At 43.4% G+C, this 27,919-nt stretch overlaps 3 protein-coding genes across 6 annotated transcripts; all 3 read left to right on the forward strand.

Annotated features, from left to right (window-relative positions):
* Window positions 1-1,053: 1,053 nt before the first annotated feature.
* On the forward strand, window positions 1,054-5,664 carry LOC104583109 (polygalacturonase). The gene is given in 5 exon segments (XM_024458757.1): window positions 1,054-1,197; window positions 2,017-2,212; window positions 2,215-2,442; window positions 2,522-2,756; window positions 2,895-5,664. Coding segments are annotated over 4 exon segments (690 nt in total). The 3' UTR covers window positions 2,644-2,756; window positions 2,895-5,664.
* A 4,410-nt stretch (window positions 5,665-10,074) lies between these two features.
* On the forward strand, window positions 10,075-15,144 carry LOC100844266. The gene is made up of 11 exons (XM_010232778.3): window positions 10,075-10,485; window positions 11,104-11,262; window positions 11,333-11,479; window positions 11,570-11,742; window positions 12,873-13,142; window positions 13,247-13,380; window positions 13,899-14,016; window positions 14,117-14,209; window positions 14,306-14,383; window positions 14,468-14,555; window positions 14,718-15,144. The coding sequence occupies exons 1-11, from the start codon at window positions 10,347-10,349 to the stop codon at window positions 14,759-14,761; spliced, it is 1,443 nt and encodes a 480-aa protein (XP_010231080.1). The 5' UTR covers window positions 10,075-10,346; the 3' UTR covers window positions 14,762-15,144.
* A 1,061-nt stretch (window positions 15,145-16,205) lies between these two features.
* Window positions 16,206-27,854, forward strand: LOC100844876 (chaperone protein dnaJ 10). 4 transcript variants are annotated; one of them, XR_001406158.2, is made up of 8 exons: window positions 16,298-16,462; window positions 16,557-16,680; window positions 16,781-16,840; window positions 17,274-17,356; window positions 17,793-17,955; window positions 23,617-24,416; window positions 25,268-25,417; window positions 27,335-27,854. XR_001406158.2 is itself a non-coding variant. In XM_014899071.2 (6 exons), exons 2-6 carry the CDS (start codon window positions 16,594-16,596, stop codon window positions 19,336-19,338), a joined length of 480 nt encoding a protein of 159 aa, XP_014754557.1. In that variant the 5' UTR covers window positions 16,206-16,462; window positions 16,557-16,593; the 3' UTR covers window positions 19,339-19,484. The 4 variants fall into 4 exon arrangements, 3 of the variants coding, with proteins under 3 accessions (XP_014754557.1, XP_010231078.1, XP_024314215.1); XM_014899071.2 differs by lacking the exons at window positions 23,617-24,416; window positions 25,268-25,417; window positions 27,335-27,854 and adding an exon at window positions 19,252-19,484 and having other exon boundaries at window positions 16,206-16,462; XM_010232776.3 differs by lacking the exons at window positions 23,617-24,416; window positions 25,268-25,417; window positions 27,335-27,854 and adding an exon at window positions 18,899-19,143 and having other exon boundaries at window positions 16,207-16,462.
* The last annotated feature ends 65 nt before the right edge of the window (window positions 27,855-27,919 follow it).

The raw sequence follows: 27,919 nt of genomic DNA on the forward strand, positions 1-27,919 counted from the left end.
TGGGACGCCGTCGTGCTCATGGACGCCATCCCCGTGCAGGCCGCGCTCTACCCGCCAGCTCGCGCTGGCCCGCCGCCTCGGCCGCTTCCCGGCCTCCAGCCCTCCACCGCCTCCCTAGAAGTCCAGGGTATAATTTGCAAACCATGGTATTGCAAAGCCATCGCAGTCCAGTGTATTATTTGCAATTACGGAATTAACCGAAGGGGATGAGCGCGGTGGCGGTGGAGAAGATCGACTACGAGGGCATCGCAGGCACGTCGGCGACGAAGCGGGCGGTGACGTTCGCGTGCAGCTTCGCCGTGCCGTGCAGGCGCGTGGCGCTGCGGAACGTCAACCTGACGTTGGTCGGGCACGGGCACAGGGCGCCGTCGGCATAGTGCCGCGCCGCGTCCGGCAAGAGCACCGGCGTCGTCGTCCCCGAGTCCTGCCTCGCCACGCTGCCCAGGCTGCTGGGCTTCAAATCTGCTGATGATGATGAGAGTGAGTGAGGCTTGAGGTTCTTGGATCCACGGTCCACGGTGTTGTATTAGCTGTGCTTGTGATGGTACTTGTAGAGTGGCCGGCCGGTCGTCCTTGGATCGATCCGGCCGTGTGTTGTACTGCTGCCCTGTTTACAAGTGTTGTACTGTAGTGTGAAATTGTGTGTACTGCCCTCTATTTTCAAGTGTTATAAGTTTGTATTTTTCTTATGTACTGTTCTGCTCCTGTAAACTTGTGGTATGATTTGCTGTTTGACACTGGGTGCAATAGTGCGAAGATAGCCGTGTCAGATCGAGATTCGGCCCGTGATTTGTACTAGCGTGGATCATGATGCTGTTCAATTCGAATTTCCCTAAAGAACATGGAAGCACAGATGCAGATCTGCCCTTTCCTCTCTTAGTAGTTAGTACAAAATTCAGCTAAAAAAAATGTAACAACGCGATGCGTGTGAAGTCAAACGGATCGCTGGAGGAGTTGTCGTACTTCCCGTCTGCAGTTGCAATGACAGCTGACCCTGAGCTGAGCTAGGCTCCGATCCATCCCGGGCTGGCCGAACAGACAGTGGGCGCGTCCATGGCGCTTCGTGCAAGGACGACGCCGCTTCTGCCCGCGGCTCTCGCCGTGGCGTTCCTCCTGTCAAGCGCCGCCGAGGCACGCGTCCTCCTCACGCTCGACGACTTCGGCGCCGTCGGGGACGGCATTGCCAACGACACCCAGGTAACTAACGCCCTCAAGCTGCTTTAATTTTAATCTTAGCTGTAGAGAATTCGAGGTGTACCTAACACACTACGAGAGGGCCTATTCACCTATACCAACTACTTTGGTGTAGTTGATTAGTCTCTTTTTATTTCTACTTACTTAATGCAAGCTTTCGGGCGGCAGAGCCACTCACGTTAAAGCAAGTCTTGAATCCGGGCGGCTATGCCACTCACGTTGAAACAAGACCGTTGTGATTCCGGGCGAATCCGCTCACGTTAAATCACAACTTATATGCACTAAGTACTTAGAAATAACAAGGCCTAACCGGGAGACTTATATGAACAAAGTAGTACTATATTGCTTTAGGAATATTAGTACAAGAGAGAGCATACACACCTTACACTTGCTCATACCTTGTTTTCCACCTTCTTCACTTTCTTATTATCTACTACACAAGGTGTGAGGTAAGGGCCTCTATTTATAGGACTACATGGCCATTGGATCTTTGACATGTGTCAAAATCTTAGCCATTGATACAAAATATCTAAAGCCTTCCACACACTTCTACATAAATATCTAGGTACTAGAAGGTTTCCTATTTATTTATTTTAAACTCCTATTCTAAAGTATTCCAAAGCTTCTACATAATTCTTCGTGCATATCTAAACACTAGAAGGTTCCCTCTTTTATTTATTTTATATTTTAGAATATTACACAGTAATGTCTTCTTTCTTCTAATATTGAGATCGTTCTAGCTTGCATCGTATTCTCCGACGTTAGCCTCTCCATCGATGGAGGCGGCATTAAGTCCGAGCTCTAGTTTCTGGTTTCTGATTTCTTCTCCTGGCGTTCGTCGAGGCCTGGAGCGCGGCATGCGCCATGGGCGACAACACGTACCTCAACGTCCCCGCCGGCAAGTCCTACCAGATCTGGCCCGTCACGCTCGCCGGCCCCTGCCGCGGCGAAATCAAGCTCCTGGTACTAGTGCACTTCAATTTCCAGCCTCTGTGGTCTGTTTCCTCACAGACTCAACAGTAAACCAGGCGGCTCCCAAGGCGGTCCACTTCGAGGGCTGCGAGGACGTGAGCGTCATGGGGATCACGGTGCAGAACAGCCCGCGGCAGCACCTGGCCTTCACCCGCTACTACAACGTCAAGGCCAACTACCTGCAGGTGACCGCGCCGGAGGGCAGCCCCGGCACCGTCGGCGTGCTGCTCGCCAGCTCCACCAACGTGCACGTCATGGACGACCTCTTCTCCGTCGGTATGCGTCTGCGCATCTGTTGTCTGTATCCGTTTAATTTCTGAACTGAATGTCTGAATCTGCTGTCGTTTTCTTTCAGGTGGCGATTGTGTGTCGATTGTGGGGAATTGCACGGATGTGCGTCTCAGATCCGTCTCGTGCGGACCAGGCGCCGGTAGAATTTCCAGCCAATTTTGCAACTTAATCTCGATTTGCCTATGAAAAATGCACCCTTTGAAATGTTGGTCGGTATCGGGGACTCGGGCGAGGACCAAAGTCAGCACAAGACCGAGAAGATCAAGATGGACACCCTCTTCATCACCAACACACACGAGGTAACCACACAATACAATCCCCAATTCCTCATCTGAATCAAGTAAACGACGGCCACCCAGGCCAGGAGATGATGACACTGAACTGAAGCTAACATCAAAGCCGTGTACCAGTAACATTTTGCTGCCGTTGTTGTTCAGGACGGCTGCGGCTTCTGGAGTTCTCACCGACACTGCCTTTGTCCAAACGGAATTGCTAGTGCTCAGGCGACTGAGAAACAATATTTCTCAGTCGACCTGCTGATGGTTGGATTTCCATGCTAAGATCGTGCGTGCGTTTTCTGTTTCCTCGATAATTCCCTGTCCACGAAAGAGCTAAAAGGGCCATAATAGCTAGCATTTTTCTTGGGCCAGGGGTGTGCGGGTCTGAGATGGTCTGTGTTCTGATTTTTGGTGGGCCAGTGGCTGTGTGTTGGGCTTGATAAATGCTAGTGGAATTTTCTTTTCAGAATTTGCAGGGTCATGAGTGTATTCTTTTGCCATTCCTTTGTGTTCGTAAGCAACAGGTTAGAATAATATAGTTATTCTCAAAAAAATGTTAGAATAATATAGTCCCAATTAAAAAAGGTTAGAATAATATAGTGTCCTTTTTTTAATCAAAGCTCTGTGTTTGTGTTTGGTAGTGGTTACATCCAATGAGTGTGCAATTTCTTTATCTATATTCCTTTATATTGGTTAATATAGTACTAGTTTTATCTGGTTTTTAGCTACTAGCTAGTTTTATATGGGTTTTTTCTTCTTTTTTTCCTAAATTACCATACTATTATTAGTATTATTATTATTATCGGATTTGTTAGATCTCAATCGCTGAGAAAAACAATTTCTCAATCGACGATATTAGCATCGACCGGACGATCGACATGCTGCGTGGACGTGTTGATGGCAGGTCATCCGCTTAATTTTATTCGACTGTAACTTTAATTTTTTTGGTTGCGTGCCGGTTTCAATTGTAGTTTTTCTAGTTGCACCCATAATGTTTCCTATTTCATGGGGCACTAAATTTCATGTGCAATTTTTAAAATCGCGCATTAAGTTTCAAGTGCAATTTGTAATACGGCACATTAAATTTCACGTGCAATTTTTAGAACGGCGCGTTCAATTTCACGTGCAATTTTTAACCGCGCATTAAGTTTCAAGTGCAATTTTTTAATACGGCGCATCAAATTTCACGTCCAATTTTTAAAACGGCACGTTAAATTTCATACGCAATTTTTAACCACACATTAAATTTCACGTGCAATTTTTGAAACCGTGTGTTAAACTTCACGTGCAATTTTTAAAACTGTATACACTCATGAGGTCGTTGTGGTTTTTGTTCTCCCGTATTGTTTATCTGTGCGTTTGATTGTAGGTTTTTTTTGCACTACTATAGGCCCAATAAAACAGCTACCGTACCTAACTTGGGTTGTGTTTTTATTGCTTTTTTGTGGGCCATTGGACTAGATATGGAGTTACTATTGTACGTTAAACCTGGACAGCGTCAACAGAAGTGAAATTAATTACGGAGACCTCCTTGGATCATGGTGGACTCAGTCGCCTGATCCCTAGTGACTCCCTTATCCAAAATGCCTCCCCCTGTTGGAGAGGCATCGAGCATGGCCTTGATCTTCTGAAAAGAGGCGTTATCTGGAGAATTGGTAACGGCAGGAATGTGCAAATTTGGCCCCCGGGGCAACTTGAAAGCTTCTGCAAGCCTGAACCGCTCTCGCCTTAGACGGGTGTCTGACCTGATCGATCAGACTAAACACTCCTGGAGAGAGGATCGAGTTCGGGAAGTCTGTATCCCTCCTGACGATTAAGAGGTGTCCTGAAAATTCCTCTCTCCCGTGCAGCAGTTGAAGACGTACCGCATCGCGTGGCACCACGGGGCGAACGGAATTTTATCTGTCTGCAGTGCCTACCGTCTGGGCAGGCAAAGCCATTGCCTCGCTCTCTCCGATCGATGGCCAGTCCAGCACGTACTGCCCCTGATGGAATACGTCAGCTTTGGGATTTGATTTGGAAAGCGGATGTACAGCCCAAGGTGCGCGTTGTCGCCTGGAAACTTGCTACCAACTCCCTGGCACTTGCAGTCCAACATAACAGAGCGAGAAGGCTACCAAAAGAGATCCCTACCTGCCAAATCTGCCTGCCCTCCGTTTCACTATGAGATCGCACTGGGAGCTGCCTGACGAGAAAACCCTTAGTTTCAAAGGAAACGACTGGTGCCTACTCACTCTTGCCAGGCTGAACCGAAACGAGCGGACTAAGATGCTCCTCATCTGGTGGAGGGCTTGGCACCACAGGAACAACATCATCTTCAACAACGGAGACTGCCCAATTAGTGCATCTATAAACCTGCTCATGGGCTCCTATTCTGGGCAGGAAAAGACTCCGGGGAATTTGAATTTCCCTCTGACCAAAAGGAATTAAGGAAAAGGGTGATCATCCCGCCGTTGTCTCCTACGGAGAAATGCTACCCGCCCTGGCCCCACGGCCGTCTGGCAAAGACCCAAGCATGGTTGGCAAAAGCTGAACGTCGACGCGAGCTTCTCCAACAGTTCTGGCTTTGGTTCCTGGGGCGCCGTCCTGTGCAATCACGACGGGAGCGTCGTGGGCTCTGCGTGGGCGGGCGGCATCAATGCCTCGGACGACACCACCATGGAGACTATTGCTGCGCTTGAGGGGCTGCGGAGCCTTCACCACCTGATCTCCAGACTAATCTGCATCGAGAGCGACAGCCTCCGGCTCGTCAAAGAATTCGATCCGAGTGGAGGATACATTCCCCAGCATTGTACGATCCAAGATGTAACTTTGTTATGTAAATGATGAATAAACAGGTACTTCGATGTAAAAAAAAAGGTGTGTTTTCTATGCCAAAACTAGCCATGCCCGAAATATTTAGTGTTTGTTTGCTTTGTTGCCAAAAAATTGATTTCCAATAAGTATCCATCCACCTCTCTCACATATTCTTGTCAAATCTTTGGTCTAGTGTGGGCTCAAAAACCATTAGCCAAAAAATTGACATGTATCAGCATCATCCAAACATACGGTTAATTACCGAATTTATTTTGACCGGTTGGGCTTTTGGTGCAATAGTGCAAGGGGTTTGGACCTTCATTTTGCCTTGAACTCTTAGTGCAATAGTTCTGGAGTTTCAATTTGGCTTGGACTCTTGGTGGCGGTAAATACACTCCGATCAATTATTTAAGAGGTGGAAGCAAATTAGTCCAATTCTTGTAAAATGGGGTGGACTCATCATAATATTTGATTTGCGGGTTCATTAGAGGTCCAGACCAACAAGAAGATGACACGTGGACTGTTTAGTCGGGTGTTGCATTTTGCTGAAAGCCCCGTGGACCTTTTAATTTTTTTTGTCAGGAATTCTCTCTAAAGCAAACATTTCGTCATCTTTCGTTTGCATTCCTCTTCCCCTGCGTCCACCCGAACCCTAGTTTTGCTAGCCACTGTCGACGGCTGCCGCATTAGCGCAAACGGGGGTTATCTTGCATCTGGAGTGGCCAAAAGTATTTGATAATTTTGGCTGTTTGTTGCCAAAGGTGTTGCAGGAAATCGATCACCGGTTGCTAACAATGACTTATTTTTGGTCATGTTAAATCAGAAATGTGAGGATAGGGAGAAAGGGGGCAGCCTTATTGCGTGAGATGGGTCCAGGTTGAGTAGTAATACTCTGTATTTAGGGCGGGTTTCTTAAATAGACTTTGACAATATTGATGTATTGTTTCCATATATATATGATATGAGAATGTCCTTGATAAGTCATTTCCTTGAAACTCTTGCCGGTTCCCTTTTGAACAACCCTTCTTGTACTAATTAGGATTGTTGATGTATTGATGTATTGTTTCCATATATATACCTTGATGTGAGGATTGAAGGACTAGCCATGTTTAATTTTATTGTTTCCTGAAAAATGTTTAATTTGTTGTGGGTTTCATTTCTTATCCATGGCATGACCAACTTCCTGTCCAAGTGCAAGGCATGAGAAATACCAAATACAAGGAGTGTCGGTAGATGAACCTGTATTTCACAACCAAAAAGCAAGTTAATACTTGCATTTGGCTGTGCTTATCATATAGGTTTATTTAATATCTTTCTTGAATCGTAATCAGCATGGACTTATTGTTGAGTGCCCAATTGGGATATCTGAATCATTGCCCCTTTGCTTGAAATTGTGGCTCATTATCACTGGGAAGTTATCAAGACAAGTAAGAGCATTCTGTAGGTTCCCTACAAGTAGTGTCAAAAACATACAGTCCAACCTTGCTCCATTCTTGAACAATAAATTCGGGCAAATGACTGGAATCTTTTCAACACTTCATAAAATGGTCAGCATTGTTATCTAACATCTGGAGGTATTTTCCATTAGAGGTAAGATTTGGCCAATCCGCTCTGGAGGAGTTCAAACAAAGGTCATCACTGTTTCTCCCCCGTGAAGCTCCATCATTACCTCGCTCAAGGTGTTAGGCAGGTGTCCTAAGAATTATGAAAGTTAATTCTCAGACTGTTAAGAGTTTTGAATTCTTCAAGTTGAAGTTCACGCATTTTATTTTTAACTTCTTCCAGGTATATTGTTTTGGACTTATTCGGAGCGGTGTACTCTTCTATATTTTCAGGATCCGAAACATGTAACATTCAGATCTACAGAATATCTAGATAATGTAATCTTGGTGAGCTTGGATAGTTCAGTAAGAGTACATGTGCCACCAAATTGATTGATTTTCCCGTAAATAGTGGTAATTGATGATCATCTTTTTATCTAATCCAAGAAAGTGAAATATTTGTGACTAACAAAGAGTCTTATGAAATATGAAGTGTTAGAAAAAATATGCATTTTAAATTTTAAGTTATGACACACAAAGAGACAGGTTTGCTAATGAATGAAAAAGTAAGAAAAAAAATGAATGGTGTGTTGAAAAACACGCTTCCGTATTTTCGTATAATGGTCAGTTTTTTTCGAGCAGCGCGGTGAAGCGCGCATATTCAGCTAGTGGGGACTTATCCCCCCATGGGGTTACAAGCTATGGTGTTGGATTTGCATCATGTGCTAGGCATTCTTCCACATCCTGGAGATTGTGATGGTTCAATGATGAAAGAGACCTTGGAAAGTGTCAAAAAGCTTGAAGATCAAATTAAGCAGTTGTTGTTTGCTCGCGCGCTGGTGAGGAGGTAGACCCTGACGACGTGGTGGTGCTCACTTACTCGTTCGGCACCATGTGGCTCCCGAAGGTCGTCTTGATCATGCATCGGAGCCTCGTCACAAGCATCACACAACCGGTGATATCTTGTTGCGATGCTTCAATTCCACTCCAATAGCACATTTGATCTTACTCTGATTTGCTTGATCATCACCATTTGTCATCAATCAAGTAGAGTTTTACAATGTTCACTGGCTTTATTACTTCTTGTAGTTACCAAACTGATATTGATGTAGTTACCTAGCTATCAGGTTACAATTATCACAGTTCTAGCTGTGTAGTTAACCATCAGCTGAGGGTATAATTACCAATGTAACATTGTTGGAGTTACTCTGTTGTTTGGGTTAAAGTTACCATCAAATCACTAGCAGAGTTGCCATGTTGTTTGTGTAAAGTTACCCTCATATAGTGGCATAGCTAGCAACCTTTCATGTTACAATTACCAACACGATCTCGATATAGTTACCTGGTGTCCATGTTACAATTATCACTATGTCATTGTGGTAGTTACCAAGCTGTCGTGGTTATTGTTCCCGACATAGTATTCGCCAAACATACACAGGGTTTATCTACTGTGGAAGCTATTACTTGTGAATAGTCTAGTCTGGTAACTCACATCTTTATCGGCTGATAACTTCTGAGCTTGTAAGAAGAGTTCTAGAATATGTCTAAGTGAGAAGACGTAGGTTTGTAATTGGTAACTATTTTTTGAATAGTAAGGTAACTGGTACCACCGGTCTGGTAACTTTCAAGGCTAAGCAAATATCTTCAAAACATAACCAATTGAGGTCAATTTTTTTAGGTCGATAACTATTTGTAAATAGTTGGGTAACTCATATCGTTACTGCCTGATAACTTCTAGATTTGGAAAAAATGTCTCGCAAACTTCCTTAGTTTATAGTTTCCTGGTTGATAAATATTTGCGAATAGTTTGGTAACTTACATGGTATTGGTGAGGTAATTTCTAAACTCAGAAAAAAGTAACCAAAACATGTCTAGCTAGATCTAGCGTCGAAACAAATCATAAATAACCTGATAACTCACATAGTATATACCGATAACTCACCTGTTACTGGTTGATAACTTCAGAGCTCTAAAAACATTGAAACACCCCCAATGATTATAGTTTTCAAGCTGATAACTAATAGTGAATAGGTTCAGTAACTCATGTGCTTATGGTTGGTAACTTTAAACTTGAAGAAAGGGTTGGTAAAACATATCCAACCGTGATCTTGTTTTGAAGCTCAGGTATACGGCTTTAGCTACACAACTTTTAAACCTTTCCATTTAGCATGTGTTTATGCTGCAGGGCCCCTATCTCACTTCATTTGCATGCATGCACTCAACAGCTAGTTTCTTGTTGTGCACATGGTCTTGCGGGAACGGCTCGGGCTTGCCCCGCGCGCGGCCGAACGCTCGGGCTCACAGGGAAAAAACAGGGTGGGATTGGGATATGTAAGGTAGATATGTCAAATGTCGTACATCAGTTACATAGTCCAGTCCATTAACTTGTACTAAATTCAAAACACTTATTATAAATCGGAGGGAGTAGTTACTAATTAAGATCTAGTGTTTTGAACCCAATAACTACACTTGAAAATACTTGGTAACTGGTATATTTTCTCGTTGGTAACTTCCGAGTTTGAAGAAATTCACCCAAACACAAGCGAATCCTGGGACAGAGCGGGTTGCAGTCAGGAGAATTGGCGGCGGTGACGAAGCAACTGGAGTCGCCAGCGGCAGCAACATCTGGAGCAGAGGGCGGCAGCGTTGGCGGATGGGCAAAGGTTAGCGGCGAGGCTTACTTGGACCCAAGGTCACTTATTTCCCGATGAAAGATTTTTTTTTAGTTTGATGTTGAGCATAGCAATTTTGTTGTTGATACTTTGCTGCCAAAAAACTTTGGCCAGAAGAATAAGACGGTTTGGCAAGAAGAACAAGACGATGGGAAGAAGCGGGAGGTTTTCAGCAACACAACTACGAGTAGCACAGCCCGATCAAAAAAACCTAAGTGTAGCACATACGTGGCATAGCCCCCTGGCGCGCCCCGCCGCTGGCTGCGGGTTCACGGCTTATTAGCAGGCGCCGCACGTTTTACGTTACGGTGGACACGTCGCTGGTAGTTCGGTCCGAGAAAAATTCCTCGTTGCGTCAGTCTCTTCAATCCTCGACGCTAGTGTCGCCTCACCCCGCGAGCCCCCCCGCCCCTCGCCGCCCCCGCCCGGCTCCGCCACGCCGCCGCCCTAGCTGCCGGCCCTGACCTCTTCTCCCCTCCGCCCTCCTCGCTGCCAGTCCTCCTCCACTTTGCCCCGTCGCCGCTGCCAGTCCTAGATCCGCCGCTGCAATTCACCGCCGGTCCCCTCGACGCGATTCGCCCCAATCCCGAAACCGTTCGAAGATGCCGAAGGCCAGCAGGCGGCGCATGAGGAGGGATCCGGGGAAGGAGAGGGAAGCGAAGAAGAGAAGCCTGGCAGAGGATCGGACGGTGATGTTCGCGGCTTTTGAGAATGAAAAAATCCAATCCGAAGCAAAATTAGGTATGTAGCCAACCTCCACATAATTTTCCTCCTCATCACGGCATGAGTAGTATTGCTGCCATACCCTTGTTGTTTACTTGGTTGATAGAACTCAAATCTCTAACTCTATATTAGTTCCCGGTCTTGCATGGCTTGTAATTTACTGCGACGAGTTAAAATTCTTCTCTTTTTTGGAAATAGAGAAAAAATTCTGTAATCATTCATCTGTCTGTGAGTTACATTTTAGTGTTTTACTTTGTTCAGATCTGCTATGCCATGAGCTATCTTCCACTGTTTCAGTCTATATTAGTCATTGCGTGATGTCTCTTTATTTTGAGTACTTCGTCATGTCTCTCTCCCAGTCCTGACTCACTTGCTTCTACCCAAACCTTGATGTATGCTAGTCATGCATGATGCTAGTTCTACTTTTTATAGCATCAGTAATAGGTGTTTGAGTTGCAATTTGGTCAGGGTTTGCATTCATATTGCTAGGAAATCAGTTTAGTTGCTTTTGCATCAAACCCTTGTTCTTTTTTCGATCTCTCTAGCTTAGGAAATTATTTGCACTAGTATAGTTGATCCCTGTGGAATACGACAACCCTGCTTATCATTTTTCTTACATCAATTTTGGTGCTGTAGATCGTGTGTACGACAATGTGGTTGAGTCCTCAATGGAGGAATCCTCCAATCCACCCAGCCCTCTGCTCCACAGGCCCTACATCCCCGACGAGCTAGCTGACAGGGCGGACGTACGTGCCGCCTTCCAGAATGCCATGTTACAATTCGAAGCAGACATAAGTCGGGTCCCCTCCCTCTAGCTTGATCCCGCTTTTCATCGTTATCATCATAGCTAATTTTATATATGCAGATCGTCGGTCTGATCTCTTCACCTTGGATCGCTACTATACTCGTTCCTGCCTGACCAAGGACCGACGCCTTCTTCACATCCGCGAGTCTGCAAAGGATGCCGTGCTTCTTGCCGCCAACTCCGTCATCAGCCTCTCGTCCTATCTCGGTATGAACACATGTAACTAAACATATAATTAATATTTTCTAGCACATCTGCCGAGCTAGTGTTGCGACTTTCGGTTTGCTTTCCTTGCAGACGATGAGCCGCTGAATAAGTGCTGTGGTTTGTGGATTCAACGGGACGACAAGGAGAAAACCGCCATTGTTTTGACGTCCGCGCATCTCATTCGTGCAAATCGCACAACGGATCCCAAGAAGCTGAACAAGTGGTTGTTCGAGTGGACAGGCAAATATCATCGTGATGCTAGCGTGAGCTTCTTAACATTAATTCACTATTGTATTATCTATCTTCTTCATGCGCTAGTCTTTGTTTCTTTCTTTCTTTGTTTCAGGTGTGTTTGAGAGGGCTCCACTCCAGCTAAACTCCACTTCACCTCTAAACTCCACTTCATTTTCACTCCACTTCACCAACTAAATGTGTTTGGCGCTCAAGCTAGCTCCAGATTCATGATGGCCTTAACCGTACGGGAACAGATCTGTTCTTCCACACTCAAATCAATCAAGCTAATCAACCAAGGACGTCTCAATCAATCAACTGTGAAACCTGCTACCTTCGTTGCTATGTCGTCTCAGTGGAGAAAAGGGTGGCTGAGGCAGCAACGTCCTGCTGAACTGCTGAAGTGCAGAGAGCGGCAGCATCAGCGAGTTCTACTGGATGCGGTTGCGGCAGACCTGCGACGGGGCATAGGCCTGTAAGCTCTCCTTGAGTTTTGCTGGAGGACCACGACGATATCTGCTTCAGTAGGGGCGGAGGTGGCGCCTTGGTCGTGCTGGTGCAGGGGACCCGGCTCCTTGGGGGTTGTGGAGGTGGGGGGCGGGCCTCGCCGGAGATAGAGCGCCGGCTCACTGGAGGATGAGCATGCCTCGCCTACGGCCGGGTGCGCCGCTTCGGGGAGACAGGAGGAAGAGGAGTCACGTACGAGAGGAAGAGGAGGAGTCAGGGAGGTTCTGTTCACGTAGATAACGGTTCGGGGTTAATGAGTGGCATTGGTGGGCAAATTACCCCAGCTTTAGGTGAAGTGAAGCAGGAAAAACCTCTTTCTTGACTCCAGTGAAATGAACTAGAGGGCTGTACTGCTCCACTTCACCTAACATATGGAGTTTGGGGTGTTTGGGACAACTTCACCCACTACACAGGTGAAGTTTTGAAGTGGAGTAGTCCCAAACAGGCTCTTCGTGTCAAAATTTAATTATTTGTAATGCCTCAGTTGGCATCTGCTTAGCAATTAAAAGTGTTATCTCTTCAATTTCCGTAGAAGACTTGATTTGGTGCGGCGTTCGTTTTTTCTGATAGTTAATCTCTTAAAAATGGTTTTGCCAAATACTATGAATTTTTTCTCGGAATCATAGTGTCATAATTTTTGCGGTTGTCTTTCCAGGTCACTGTTCACTTTCTGGATGGCACAACTGCATTAGCCAATCTCATCTACCTCCAGGAGCACTACGAATTTGCTCTTTACGAGGTTGTAGTGGACAAACCAGTTCAACTGTCCACTTTTAATGACAATGTGCATTCTGGTCAAGATGTTCTCCGACTTGGAAGAGATGAAAGTCTTGATCTAAGCATAACCCATGGTAGGGTGGATTATAGGTTTCCATCCAGTTATGAGAGATGCCACTACATGTATTTTATCCACGATGGACCAGATGTATGTACTATTGTACTATTTAATTCTAACTTTATGTTTTGTTTTTCGATCTTAATATCTTGTTAGTATAAATTATAATGTTTGTTATTGTCACTATGTTGTAGTTAGTTCATGATGACGGAGGCCCTGTCATTGACATAGAAGGGAAGGTTGTGGGAATGGTTCACAATCAATCCGTAGAGTCGTTTTTACCTTCTTCTATATTGCACAAGTGCTTGGATTTGTGGAGGAAGTTGAAGTACGATCTTTATTGTCAATTCATTTTTCTACTGCTTTTGATTACACTAACGCATTCTCTTATATATGTTACCTCATTCATTGCAATTGAACAACTACAAAATTATGTTTAGATTGTGATTGCTTAGCAATTGTTACGTTTGAATGAATTGCTAAATTGTGATTTAGAAGAATCATTACGTGAGGCCTAGGTGCCAAAATGTGTGTAAGATTATATAGAGAAAATGTGTGTTGGTCACCTTATCGAACTCTGCATGTTTTCCAAACTATTCCTATCCAGTGTAGGAACTAAATTTGGTGTAAATATTCAGTTTTTCTACTTGGTGATCTATTTGCCTGGCTTAATCCTCTTTTGAGCACGGCATGAACTAATGTCTTGTTATGGTATTAATTCTATAATAAGGTTCTTGCCTAAGTTTTGTGTGATACTTATTTGATATTGATTCTAATAAAATATGTTGTTTTATTTAACATAAGTCTGTAAAACGATTACAGTCTTAATGATTATATTTTGTGTAGGTGCGTCCCTCGTCCCCACCCTGGAATGACCTTTATTTCCATCAAGCTTCTAGATCCTATTTGTACCGAGAGGATGAGGCGTAAGCATAACATTCAGTCTGGTCTTATTGTTGAAGCGGTAATGTTTAACATTATTTATTTTTACATTGTTATTAGTTTTCCCTAAAAAAAATCCTCATATGCAAATTCTGGTTTAATCATGATCAATTAAATATTAGGTGTCAAAAGAATCGAATGCTGAGAAACTTGGAATCCGCAGGGGTGATATTATTGAAAGTTTCAACGGAGTGTATATTTCTACTACAATTGAGGTAGGTAGTAAATTGGAAAAGGAGTATATATATAGGCAGGGAATGGAGAGTATATTCCTACTACACTTTATGCTCTTGGCTTTTGTAACTTGTCAGTTGGAAAAGATGTTGCTGGACATAGGCGGGGACCATTTTCATCAAGCAAAAGTCTTAGATGCCGAAGTAGATATTCGAGTAAGTTACTATTATGTTTTAACTATGGATTACTTAAATTTATGTCGACCATAGCACTTTGAAATAATATTGTTGACTTTACAGATTCAAATATTTCGTGCCACGGAACTTTGCCGAAGAGCCAGAAACTTGACTGTAATTGTATCTGATTGTGGAGAAGACATCATAGAAGGTAAACATCTTTTTTAACGTAGCAGTTGATTTTTGCTGTGAATCTTAAGTTATCGTATTTCCCTCTTGTGTAGATTCAATCTATCTTGTTCACCAATTGCCCTGAGCCTTTATTTTATATGTGGTGTGTTTAATCGAACCTTGATGTTTTTTATTTGTGTAGGCACTTACCCTATCACTGTTGGCTTTGGAAAAGCGATCAACTGATTCTTTCATGGAGCCAATGGCACTTGCCCTATCCATGGTGGTGGCAGTACCACTGATTGGGTAAGTGCCAAAGGCCCTCGACAACCAGAGCCTGTCGCTGTCTGCCGTCATCGATGACCGGGCCCTGCCGCTGTCTGCCTGTCTTTGTATGCTGCTACCAGTGAACTTCGTGCTGCTATTTTGCTGTCTTCGTATGCTGCTGCTGCCACTGAACTGAACTTTAATGTATGGTTGCGTTGCTTATGTGGACTTGCGTGCTTATGTGGACTTAATTTCGCTTTTCTGAAACTTCAGAACTTGTGAGTTCAGAATTGAGTATTATAGATGAGTTATGTTAATTGTCACCTGTTTTGCGTTGTTATGCTGTTGAAATTTCTGCTGAATATGTCTACTGTGTATGTGCTTAACAGAAATTTCAGTATAAACTGAAAACCGGAACCGAATCTTTGGCTTTGCTGATTCAGTAACCAATTTCAGGTACCTGTGCTGCTAACCGTAATAAGAAAAAACAGAATTTTCGGTTTTAACCGAATGCCCAGCCCTACCGGTGGGGCTGATATTTATAGGCTAGGTGTCCATAACCAATGACCATGGCTACCATTGGTGGTGGAGAAAAGGGAGGACAAAATGAGAAAAAAAAATCTTGGTCCATTGCTTTATGGTGCACTAAGTGGGAAAAGAGGGCATTTGCCTCATCCTTCCATTTAGGGTGGGCGTAAAAAACCGGAACCAAAAACTGAATCAGAATTAATCGGAACCGAAACTGAATTAATCGAAACCAAATTAACCGATAATAAATTTGGTGGCTAAGTGTGATTCGGTTATTAACCTCGTTTGACGGAATAAACCGGATTAATGAAAAGTAATCTAAAACATACGCAGTTACACATTGCATGAAGTGATTCTGAATTTTGATCTAACTTAAATTTTGATCTAACTTCAAGGCTGCACGACCTTCGGTTATGTCAATGTTTTTTTATGAGACTTCGAGCCATAGTCTTCAATTATTCTATCATTTTAATTGACTTCAGTGGATTTATAATGATTTCGTAATTCTCTAAATTTAACTCTCAACAAAGCTAAAAGAAAACTCTGCAAAACAGATTTGTTTGTTTTTAGTGTTTTCAACTTTCTGGTACCAACTAGAGGTTTCTCGGCAAATACTCCTACACCGGTCCGGTGCCCTTCCATTTCACGCAACATCGTTGTCACTTGTCACCGGCGTGAAATTAGCCGTGTGCGTGCCGCGTGCGACATCTGAAAGCTGCTTATTAGCTGCTTATTACTACTCCGTGTACGTTTAGTGGACGTGGGATGAATATGTTGGTGTCTTTATAAGTACCAGAGATAGAGATAAAATTTAAAAAACTCGACAAATCCCCGGTGCATCTCTCTGCAGCTCGCAACGGGCCAACGAGAAGAGGATTCACGGCGGAGGCAAAGAGGAAAGAGACAGCGTGACGTGGCATCTCCAAGGCGCTCTGCCTTCCTGACATGTCATCCCTGACGTGCGGGCCCGGGACCTCAGCCTGTCCACGTTGATCCGTCAGCGCATCAGCGGTTCGTGACTCGCCTTCCTCCGTCCTTCAGCGCGGATCGACCGGGACTCCTCTGTTTCCCCCCAAATCTTCTCGTCTTCTTCTTCCACCGCTCGTTTCTCCAGGAACCTTCCAGAAGCTTCTCGAACCGACAGGCCGTGTGGTGCGGGTCTCTATCTCTATCCTCCCTCGGGTTCTAATCGCTGTCGATTTGTCTCCCAGGCGTGATAGCATTCGCTGTTTTCTTGATGTCGTAGTTGCGAGGGGGGCGCAGATCCAGGGTTTCCTCCTGCCATGGTGAAGGAAACCGCCTACTACGACACCCTGGGGGTCAGCGTCGACGCTTCCCCCGCCGATATCAAGAAGGCCTACTACGTCAAGGTGATTGATGGACGGACGGATGAATGATTCCTTTGTTGCGTCCTTGAGTCTTCAGCGCTATTGGGCTATCTCTGTGCGCTAAATTGGTTGTGTTTTTCAGGCGAAGCTGGTGCATCCGGACAAGAATCCTCGGAACCCCGACGCGGCGGTGAAACTTCAGGTGGGTTTTGTTTTGGTGCCTAACTGCATGCCTTATATTGACGCTGTGTCAGTTTTGTTGTGGACGAGCAGAATTGTGTGGCCATAAAAGTCCGTTGTTATAGAATTCATGTAGCTAAACTGTGTGGTTTGGATCTAGGTGTGAGCTAAAATATGAGTTAGGAAAAGAAGAGTTTGGCTGTGGCAGCATCTTACGTCAGCATAGTTTGATCGATTAGCAACTGGTGTGATGTTCAGTGCCCGTATATTCTGCATATGTATTTCATTTTGACCATGCCTTGTTAATGATAGGATGGTCCCTTGCTGAGTAGCGCTTCTATGCTCATGGATGTAAATGCGGAATCTATTAACTGTAATGCTTATATGGCATCAAATGTCTCTTTAAATGATATCCCCGATGCGCAGATCATTGAGTTAAAGCTTGCTATTAACAGGAACTCGGGGAGGCCTACCAAGTTCTAAGTGATCCAGCTAAAAAGGAGGCTTATGATAAGCATGGAAAGGACGGTCTTGCCCAGTAAGTCATGTATTTATTGAGTTATATGCTTTATTAAACAGTAGGTATTTTTCTCAATACAATGTTAGCAGACCTTTCCAGGATTGTTCTGATTAAGCTAGCTGTCTGGGAGCATAGAGTGGGGTGATTTAGTGGATTGTTGATGTAGAGAGAAAGAGGAGGGCACAACAAGAAAAAGGCTTGAGGGGAACTACAGGGGGTGAAAATGGGGGTCAAGTTAAGATAGCCTCTCGAATTTATGGATGGATAGACATTATAGCAACTAAGTAGCTATTTATAATAAGTACCTGTTGGGGGACATAAAAGTAACTACTCTCGAGACAGCCGATTAAAAACTCCATTCAAGATTCTACTTATATCTTTATGCAGAAATAAAATGCTAATTGGCTTCCTTGCTTTGTGGTTATCTTCTTACTTGCTTAATCAATGTTGTCAGGGATAACATGGTAGATCCAGCTGCTGTCTTTGGGATACTTTTTGGAAGCGATTATTTTGAAGATTATGTTGGTCAGCTTGCTCTGGCATCCATAGCTTCAGTGGAGATTGATGAAGGCTCAAGTAATCAAGAGGCCAGAGCAAAAGTTCAAGAGAAGATAAAAGTATGCTGCTTCTGCTTAATCCATTGCGCTGAAATATAATCTAGTCTAGGTTCTGCCATGTTGATAAAAGTATGCTGCTTCTGCTTAATCCATTGCGCTGAAACATCGCACCCGGCGGAGCTTCCCGTTACTCCTGCGCGGAACCCTAGATCGGTAGGGGGTGTTCGGTGGGGTGTGCGGCACAGCGACGAACCTTGTGTTGCGTGCCGCCGGCCCCCACCTCTTTATATTGCGCAGTGTAACAGGGGCCCGCCAACCATATTGGGTTGGGCGCCCCCGATCAGGGCGCTGTAGATCTAAGGGCCCGGTGGGCCGTTGGGCCCACACGGGTGGAGATCATACTAATTTGATTTCGCTCAAACCAAATTTGCCACCAGCCAAGCATGATATCAGTTCTCAGCCGGGTGCGATGTTTGGCGGACTGGCAGCGAACATCTTCATCAGTCCACCAATCGAGAGGATGGAACGCCCGGCTAGGTTTGGTTTCTAGTTTTAGTCGTGGTGTTTGATCTTGTAATTGCCTAGCTGTAGCTTTTTGCTTCCTGGTTGCTCTCTTTCCTTCTTAAGTAATGAAAAGCAGCGCTGCTGCATTTTTGTCAAAAAAAAAGTTACTTCAGTGTGCAAGGGGAGGGCGCGGTCTCTGCCGAGCGACCCAGGGAGATCGTAGCATGCATGGGCGTGCCTTTAACACTCATAGCAGTTAAAAATACAAGGTGAGATGAGGATAATCATAGCAGTTTAAATGTTTAATACATAGCTGCATCCACAAAGGGATATGAATTACGAAATGCTTTCGAACCAAAAAGGAAACCTTTATCCGTACCCGGTAGCTAAAAATAAAACAGTACATGACTAAATGTGAGTTTCAGGAGTAACCCATCCCTTCATATGAAAATGGCCCATAGATTTTGGCAACAAGTAATTATGTATTATCTTCCTCCAGAAAGACCAGTCATGGTCGTCGCCACAGAAGCGCATGACAGGATATGCATCATATGCTGATCGAAGTCTTCATCCCGGGTAGTAAGGCTTAAAAAGCTTGCTTGGAAATCTGGGAGTGACACATCCTTTACAAGGTATTGCATAACTAGGCGCATGCATGGCCTAGCACTGTGTACTGAGTGTGAGCATAGCAGGCCAAGCTTTAGTACTAAATCTGCCTCCTCCTTGACATAATCTTGTAATTTTGGGTCTACTGTTTTGAGTATTGAACCGCTCTCCCATGCATCGATCACCCAATCTGTCAGCAGCACTGGCTCGCCAGAATTATTCACTTCTATTGGGTGCCTTCCACAGGCAACCTCCAACATGAACACCCCGAATGCAAAAATATCAGTTGCCTTCGTTGCTCTTCCTAGCCTGGCTAGCTCAGGAGCAATGTAACCCCAGGTGCCGGCCAAATGCGTGGTGTGGGCGTCTGTTCCATGGTTGTGCAATCTCGCAAGGCCGAAATCACCAAGTCTTCCATTCATTTTGTTATCCAGGAGAACATTGCTCGTCTTGATGTCTCGATGGATCACAACTTTCTCCCAATCCTCATGGAGATAGAGAAGACCAGATGCAATACCTTTTATAATGTTAAATCTATGTATCCAATCTATAGTCCGGTTACCTTGACCATGCAAAACTCTGTCAAGACTACCATTTGGCATGTAATCATAAACTATAAGAAGTTCATTTTTGTGACGACAATAACCGAGTAACTGGACAAGATTGCGATGGCGGAGATGACCGAGAATAGTAATCTCAGCTATAAATTCCTTCATCCCTTGCTTTGAATCTGGTGAAATCCGCTTGATCGCAACATTTTTCTTGGAGGTTTGTAGAGTCCCTTTGTAAACCTTTCCAAATCCACCTTTACCGAGTAGCATCCTGTTTTTGAAACCGTTAGTTGCGGTCACGAGATCTTTATATGTGAAAGACGGAGACCCACAATCGATTTCCCACTCACCACTTTTCCTTGCCTTCTTCATATAAATATACAGGGCAATAAGCATAACAAGCACGATGAACACTGACATGATAATAATCGGTAAAAGAATGTGACTGGAGGTATCTGATTGACTTTCTGCTTCCCTACGAACATCGTCTATAACTTCAGACAACACTGAGTAGTCAAGTGGTGTAGCCGCACCGTTTGGATTGAAACTCCAGCCGATAATTTGGTGTATGGACCATAGGCGGGTTGCAGAAGCAAAGCCAACATAGACTGACCTTGGCAACACGGATGTGAGATTAACAATGCTTGATAGCAGTGGGCGTTCAGGCTTCGGCTCTAAGTAAGGTGCTAGACTGACATTCACGTGGCGTGAATTGGCATCATAGTCAACCCATACTTGCATCGGTTCACCGCTAATGAGTCTCAAGGTAGTGAACTTGCCATCTGAGGTGTAGTAACCAGCAGTATGTGAATTGATAGATAACAAGTTGTTTACATCGATTCCAACATGGTTACTATCAATATCCCTGAATTCCCTATTAAACAAGGTATCAAGCTCAATAGCAAAGAGTTGGTTTGTTGTATTACCGAGGTTTTCGTTGTTGAACATTCCCAAGTACTGAGATGGGAGGGTATCCAACAAAGAGTCCGTCGTGGCAGAAAGTGTAAACGCAAGCCCATAACCGCTAGAATCACTGTACGGACCACTGGTGATGACAAACACGAAGGTTGTCGAGAATGAGGAAATAGAGTTCAACCGGCCTCCATAGAAAGCGCGCCCAACCCCCTTGTAAGTGCCATCGGTTAGCTTGAGAGCTTTGCTTGTGATTGAAGCTACACCATCAAGCCGGAGCATGCTAGAAGAGAAACCGTTGTAGGTGAAGCCATCGTTGGTGTAGGAAGCAGAGGTGGCGGGGAGGAGGAAGAAGACACATAGTAGTAGGGACCGTGGCAGCATGGTGCAATACTGCAATTAACAAGGCACCTTTCTCTCAGGGATGGGTTATGAAAATAAGTATGAAATATAGTACTGAAGCATGCGCCAAACAAAAGCAAGTCCGCATCCTCCATTCAAAGTTTGATATTTGGTCAATATTCTCGGTCATACCGAGAAAAAGAAGGCCAATTGATAGGTACAGCACAGCACTAAAGCACAACTAACGTATCAAGAATGACACTGCATATGGTTGACTGACTTCTCTTTTCCTAAGCACGAGGGCATAAATTAATTGCTACTGCATTCTGGAACAAATTAAGCTACATTTTGTTTCTCCCGATGCATCAAATAAAATGTTAGAAATTACTCTCTCCATTCTAAAATGTAGGGCATACAAATTTTGTTGACTGTCAAACTTTATAAATTTTGACACCATGAAAATATATTTCCTAATGGATATGATGATACTTATCTGGCACCATAATTATTGATAGTTTTGGTTACTAGTACAATGCCCGTGCGTTGCCACGGCCTCTCAAACACATGCACACGAAAACTGTTAGACTGATTAGGCAAGCATCGTTGATGGCTGTTCATGTATGTGCCGGATTGAGAGCTGCACGTGTGTTGAGACATCGCACTTGGGACAAGACAATAGCACTAAACAGTTTGATGTATTGGGACATCGCACTTGGGACAAGACAATAACAGTATTATTTAGTTCATCTGGCAACTCACCACCAACCAAAAACTCCAGTACCACATGTACTATAAGATGAGTTTAACTAACTTCCAATGCTGTGGCTGTAAAACAATCAACGCCGCGCATCTTGAGGGTGCTGCATCTGAAAGAGTGCATCATGCACCTCCTCGGCAGTAATAGGTCTGCCCGTGGGGTGCTCGGCAAAAAAATGTTATGTCCAATATATAGGTGAGAAGCGACCAGAACTAGAAATAAAAAACATCCCACCATGATTTAGCAGGCCTGCAGTTTAGAAATCAATACGGCCCACCACCCACATCCCATTGTATGCAACAATTAGAAGAATCAAGGCCTGCTTTTTGGCCCCCTATGGGGGCGCCCACTTTGTCAGCTTATCAACGGGCCTGGGTGCGGGACTTGGTGAAATTTAACCAAGCCCCCGTACCGCGCGTCGAACCCTAAGCTGAGCAACATCAACGCGAATCACCCGCTGCCACCGTTGCCACTCACTCCCCCACCTCGTATTCGCCGGCGCCATCCTTCGACCCTCCTCCGCCACCGCCGCCCCTCGCTTCCCCCACCTCGTATTCACCAGCTCCACCCTTCGCGCCTACGCCTCCTATTCTCCGACCGCCACCTCCTTGCCGCCGTGCGGCACTGTTCGGGACGCCGCACCGCCCCGTCCTAGCCACCCCTTCATCGGCCATCGCTCCTCCTCTTCGGTAGACCACGGGTATCCCTGCTCCCTTCTTAGTACTATTTATGGGTTTTGTTGGATCCATGTCATGTGTATGGGTTAACTAGATGCCATGTCCTACCCCATTGTGTATGTCGTTGTCGCCCTATTTTGTTGTCTAGATGGATGCGGTGGCGATGCTACATTGTGTATGCCCCCATTGTGTTCTCATGTGTATGGGTTAATTAGATACCATGTACTGCCCCAAAGTGTATATATCCATCGCCCCCATTGTGTTGTCGTGTATGGGTTAATTAGATGCCATGTACTGCCCCGTTGTCATGTGTATTGCCTCTGCTCCCCTTTTTGTTTTTGCTAAAGTAGACCGGATCGGATGCTATATGTACGTGGACTGCCCATTGTGTTGTGATCGATCGATGTTGTCAACTGTATAGCACGCGAATTGGCATTGTTGCATTGTGTTGCGCTCGATCGATGTTGCCAACCGTATAGCACACACTCATCAACGTTGCCCCATTGTAGTGCCTAATTTCAAATGAATTGGCTGTTGTATATATAAATTATACTTTGATGAATATGCTACTCCCTCCGGCCGGTATTAGTTGTCTCAAACTTGCCCAAATATGGATTTATCTACGTGTAAAAAGCGTCTAGATACATGTAATATTTCGACAAGTAATTCCGGCCGGAGGGAGTAGTTGTTTATTATTTTTAGTAATTACCCTAGCTAGCTTGTGGCTTTTTGCATGGATCTGTAAACTATGTGCCAGAAGTTTACAATAAACGATACCCTAGCTAGCTTGTGGCATTGTGGCCTTATAGTGTGTTAAGAGCAAGGACAATAGTACAACATGTTGTGCCTGCTATTAGCTAATGTCATGTCATCTATAGTCAGTACACAGTAGCCAACATGTGTAGTAGTTAGCTATAAGGAAAACAACTTTGTTAATTATTGCTCACATCCATTCTCACAGGGAGCCTAGGAACACGTGATGCAGCTGCATGTTACTTAACAATCAGCTTCTCTCCTCTCTCCTCTTCTCTTTCCTCCAACTCAACAAAAATATAATATTTAAAGTCTTACAACCCGTCTATATCACTCTATTGTACTTGCTCTAATTGGAAGAGAGATGACCAACGACCTGATTGTGTGAATTTGTCACCCCCTAATAACCTACAATTTTATGATGATATATATTATTGATGTTATTTATGCTTTCTATATCCCATAAAAAATGCATGTGCAATAGGTGTTGATGCCGAACACCAATTATATATTGGTTTCTATGTGCCATAAATAAAGTAATATTATGGTTTATGTTATTATCTTTTGTAGTATGAACGTCTAACATAAATAACGTTGTATTTATGAAACAATTTTCCAGGACTGTCTGAAAGACATTTGTACCTTGTGCTCTACTACAGCTAGGAATATTGGAGATGTCAGCCATGAATGCTCGTACAAAATCTCTTAGTGCTGATGGAAAGTCATCTACCATTGGTTATAGTTTAGATGCTGGATTTGCATTGCTTCAAGGTAAAAAAAAATCCTTCGTGATGCAAGATTACGAGATTATCGTGGGACATAATACAGGGAAATGGAAGGTAGACTTCGATCTCACTACTATTGGAGGAAGCAAGAAAAATATTTCCCCCCATCATGCACGTATATTTTTTGATTTCAAAAACCACCACTTTTCCCTTCAAGTTCTTAGCATGAAGGGATGCACCATTCAAGGTGTCTTTTCCCTTCCTGATAAGGATCCCATTAAACTAAAGTCTCAGGATCTCATCGAGATTGGAGACGCAAAGTTCTATTTTCTCCTACCAAGTTGTTCCATCTCTGATAGTTTTTGTGCTTGGCGCACTCAAACTCTATCACAACCTTTGTCTTCCTCCTCTTTGCCACCTTCCTACCCCTTTTCAATTAATTTTCGTGGATCCTCCTGCGTTATTGGTTCTCCCTCGGATGTTGCTGGGCATACACATATTCCATCACACCCTGGCCATCCTCATTTGTCTGATCTTTGTGGCAATTCTTGTGGTCATGGATGGGTCGATGGTGACCATGGAATTACAGTTGGGACTGAAACTCAAGGAACATCTATGGCGCAAAGCAAGAGGTCTTCCGATGAGCTGGACACGAATTGCGGTCCAATCAATATTGAACCACTTGGTGAACATGGTATGTTATCTTTGTCACATGCTTAAGCTAGATCATTCTTCCCGGCCGGTTTTATTTTTTCTTCACTTTTATATACTAAAATTAACAAACAAAATGTTACTTGGTTATAATACTAATGTACTACCCTTTCCCATAGACTTGTTTTTGTGTTACAACTATTTACCACTGTAGCAGAGGATGGCTTTTAGGATTTACGTATATTTAAAGAAATGAATGGTTAAATATTATTTTCCTAGCTTTGTGTCCCAATCTCCAGTAGACGGGTACCCATGGACACATGGATGGGTCAAGCTTGTGTCTCTCAATATACATATTGCACAGGAAATATACTATACTAAGTTTGCTATCATATACAGAAAACTATATTTAAAATCTGACATTAAATTTATTAATTTCCCACAACCCATTTGAAGAAAAAAGACTGGGCCAGCATCAATCATACGTCAAAACGGCCGGGAACCATAAGCATGCAGTTAGGAGGTAATTCGTATATGATTTATTACTGCAATAATCTGCAACTAAGAGGTAAACTCCAAGGTCCCAACTTTAATCATGAGTTGTTGATGAGAGATTAGTACAAGGTTCAAATCAGAGTTATCTCACAACAACTCATAATTTTACAATTATATAGATGTAAATATAGGTATAGATATGGATAAACAAAGGGTGACAAATCCTTCCTTATTCCTGAAAATTGTTGTTATGCTGAAACAAGATTCAAAACTAAATACAATGTCAATGGTTTTTACCCATTCTTATTAGCAACACCAATCTCATGCTCTTCAGAAACCATGATGATTTGATTATTACTCGCATCTATGTACTATAACTTGGTTATTCTATTTATGCAGCCAAGAAAGTTGTTGAAGAGGCGGACAAGGATATAGATAACGAACAACTCTGTGTAACAGATGAGAAAGATCTTATCTCATGTCATAACCCTGGGAGCAAACAACTGCAAACCTGGAGAATGGATGCCTATGAAAAAACTCCATGCAAAGGTTTGTTATGCAAGATTATTCATTTTGTTCTGTTTCTAGAATTACAAAGATTAGTCCAACCACCTTGATTAACAACACTGATATGTTTTAGAGAAAGCATACATAGGTCAGTAATACTTTAATTTTTAATTAATAAATTGTGTGTTAAGTTATGATAAATTGCAAGCTTTTAAGTAACAGAGCGACACCTTAGAATCACTGAACGAAATAGCAATACTTCCATTTGAAGATGTGATTTGCTCATGTCAATAGGACAACCTTTACACGTTCCACCTGGAAAGAACAATAATAATTTTTTATTGCCTTTTTGTTATTTCTGCGTTGAGATTCCTACAATATAGTTGGGCTCATTAAGAATCACATGATCCTTCAAGAACCTTGTTTAATTTGTAGGTGCTGCAATAATTTTGCAGTTAAAAATGACCTAAATTCTAAACGCTTGATATGTCAATGTACCTAAATTCACATTTAGATGTTTCCCTTTGATTATTGGTAGATGTGCATATTTCATCACTTAACTGCTTTTCACTTGGTATCTCCTTTGAGAGTCCTACGATCATTACAGTGTCATGTCACATAAATCATGACATTATGACAAACTCTCAATTTTTTTTTGGAAATTTCGTTGTTTCTCTTGATAGAATCGGTGAGTTAATTTGTCGGTTTTAACATGCAAAGTGGTTTGAAGTCCAAGAATTACGCCTTCCACTCGCTGTTACTGAATATCAATTATTTTTCATAAGCAAATTATCAAATTTAGGATTTGTCCACGCCATCATTAGTTAGATATCTTTATCAGTCTAGCTTGATGACAAACCGTGACTACATCCTACAATATGGTGATGATATGCTTGTTTCACATAGTATATATCACCACACTTTTTGATCTGCTATGGATTGTGCGTGCGTGCTGTGAACTTGTTTGTCATGTAAACTAATTCTTGATTATTTCACAGCTTATTAAACACTTTAGTAAGATATGGCCTAGTTGGAAGGTCCAAAAGTACCTAGCATTTAGGCCTGGCTAACGAGCGCGCTCGGTTCGTCAAGAGCTCGGTTCGTTAAGCTCGGTTCGTTAAGAGCTCGGATCGTTAAGATCGTTAACCTTAACGATCTCAAACAATAGTTCGGCTCGGTTCGATAAAACCTCGCGAGCGCTCGTTAAGATCGTTAAAAACTCTTTAACAGAAATAGCTCAAAAGCTAGCTGATCTAAAAAATTTGGCATGACCTATTTGCTTGGGGTAAATTCTGACAGCAAACAAATTATATCAAACTGACAATTAGGTGACAGTGCTATAGAGATTGAAAATAACACATCAGATGAGCAGTTCAAGTGTTCAACACAAGACAGTAGCAAAATAAGGGCCTATTCCAGAGTCCAGACTTCCATTCCAGTCACACAAAAATCAAGATAGGCTCACAGTCTCACTCACAGACTTCCAAAATAAGAACTAGCAGCTAGGCCCAACCAAATAACAGCAGAATGCGCATAGGTGGCACAGCGGCACAAACTAGCGGTGCAATGCATAGATAATAAGCAATAACGACAACATCGAAATAACAGCAGCATGCACACAACAGTTGCAAGTCTTGCATAGTTGCATTCAGGCAGCAGCAAACAAGTAGCAGCCCATTGTACATCATCGTCGGTCTTTAGCTGCTTTCAACATTAGCAACATCTTCAGGAAATGGTACAAACTCCACATCATCCTCAATATCAGGTTCCTGAAAAACAAAATGGTTAGATATCTTTATCGGTCTAGCTTGATGACAAACCGTGACAACATCCTACAATATGGTGATGATATGCTTGTTTCACATAGTATATATCACCACGCTTTTGGATCTGCTATGGATTGTGTGAGCGTGCTGTGAACTTGTTTGTCATGTAAACTAATTCTTGATTATTTCACAGCTTACTAAACACTTTAGTAAGATATGGCCTAGTTGGAAGGTCCAAAAGTACCTAGCACCAGAGGATGGCTCATCAACTGGAACGCTAGGCAAGCCATGGCAGAACCTGTTGGAGCTGCTCTTGAAGCACCCAGAGCATTTTGTCACCAACACAATATGCAGAGGTACAACGTCAGAGTTTGTTTCGCTAGCCTCCTTGCTAGACACTGTTTTCCTGACATGATGTTGCTCAAGTCATCATCAGTCCATGGTCAAAACAAAACAAAACAAAAAGACTTGTCCTTGTTTGTATCCCCTGCTCATGTTGTAAACATGTACATCTTTGCGGTATCTTTTATCCTTAGTTTTTATGTACTATGGTACTATTTGGGAGAGTTTTTAAAATCTGGATTTGGTATTAACCGTAGGCCTATTATCTTTGTTGTTTGTCGTTTTCGTTTCCTGAGTTGCAATGAACAAGGTTGCATTGTTTCATGTTTCACAAATTTACATGATTGCTTCTAATAGCATTTTATTTTTAATACTAGAGCATGATTTTAATTTCAATTGGTGCCTGAATGGAAGCTTTAACATCTTGATGAGTAAC

This window comes from Brachypodium distachyon, chromosome 2 (genome assembly GCF_000005505.3).
Source record: "Brachypodium distachyon strain Bd21 chromosome 2, Brachypodium_distachyon_v3.0, whole genome shotgun sequence".
NCBI lineage: Eukaryota > Viridiplantae > Streptophyta > Magnoliopsida > Poales > Poaceae > Brachypodium > Brachypodium distachyon.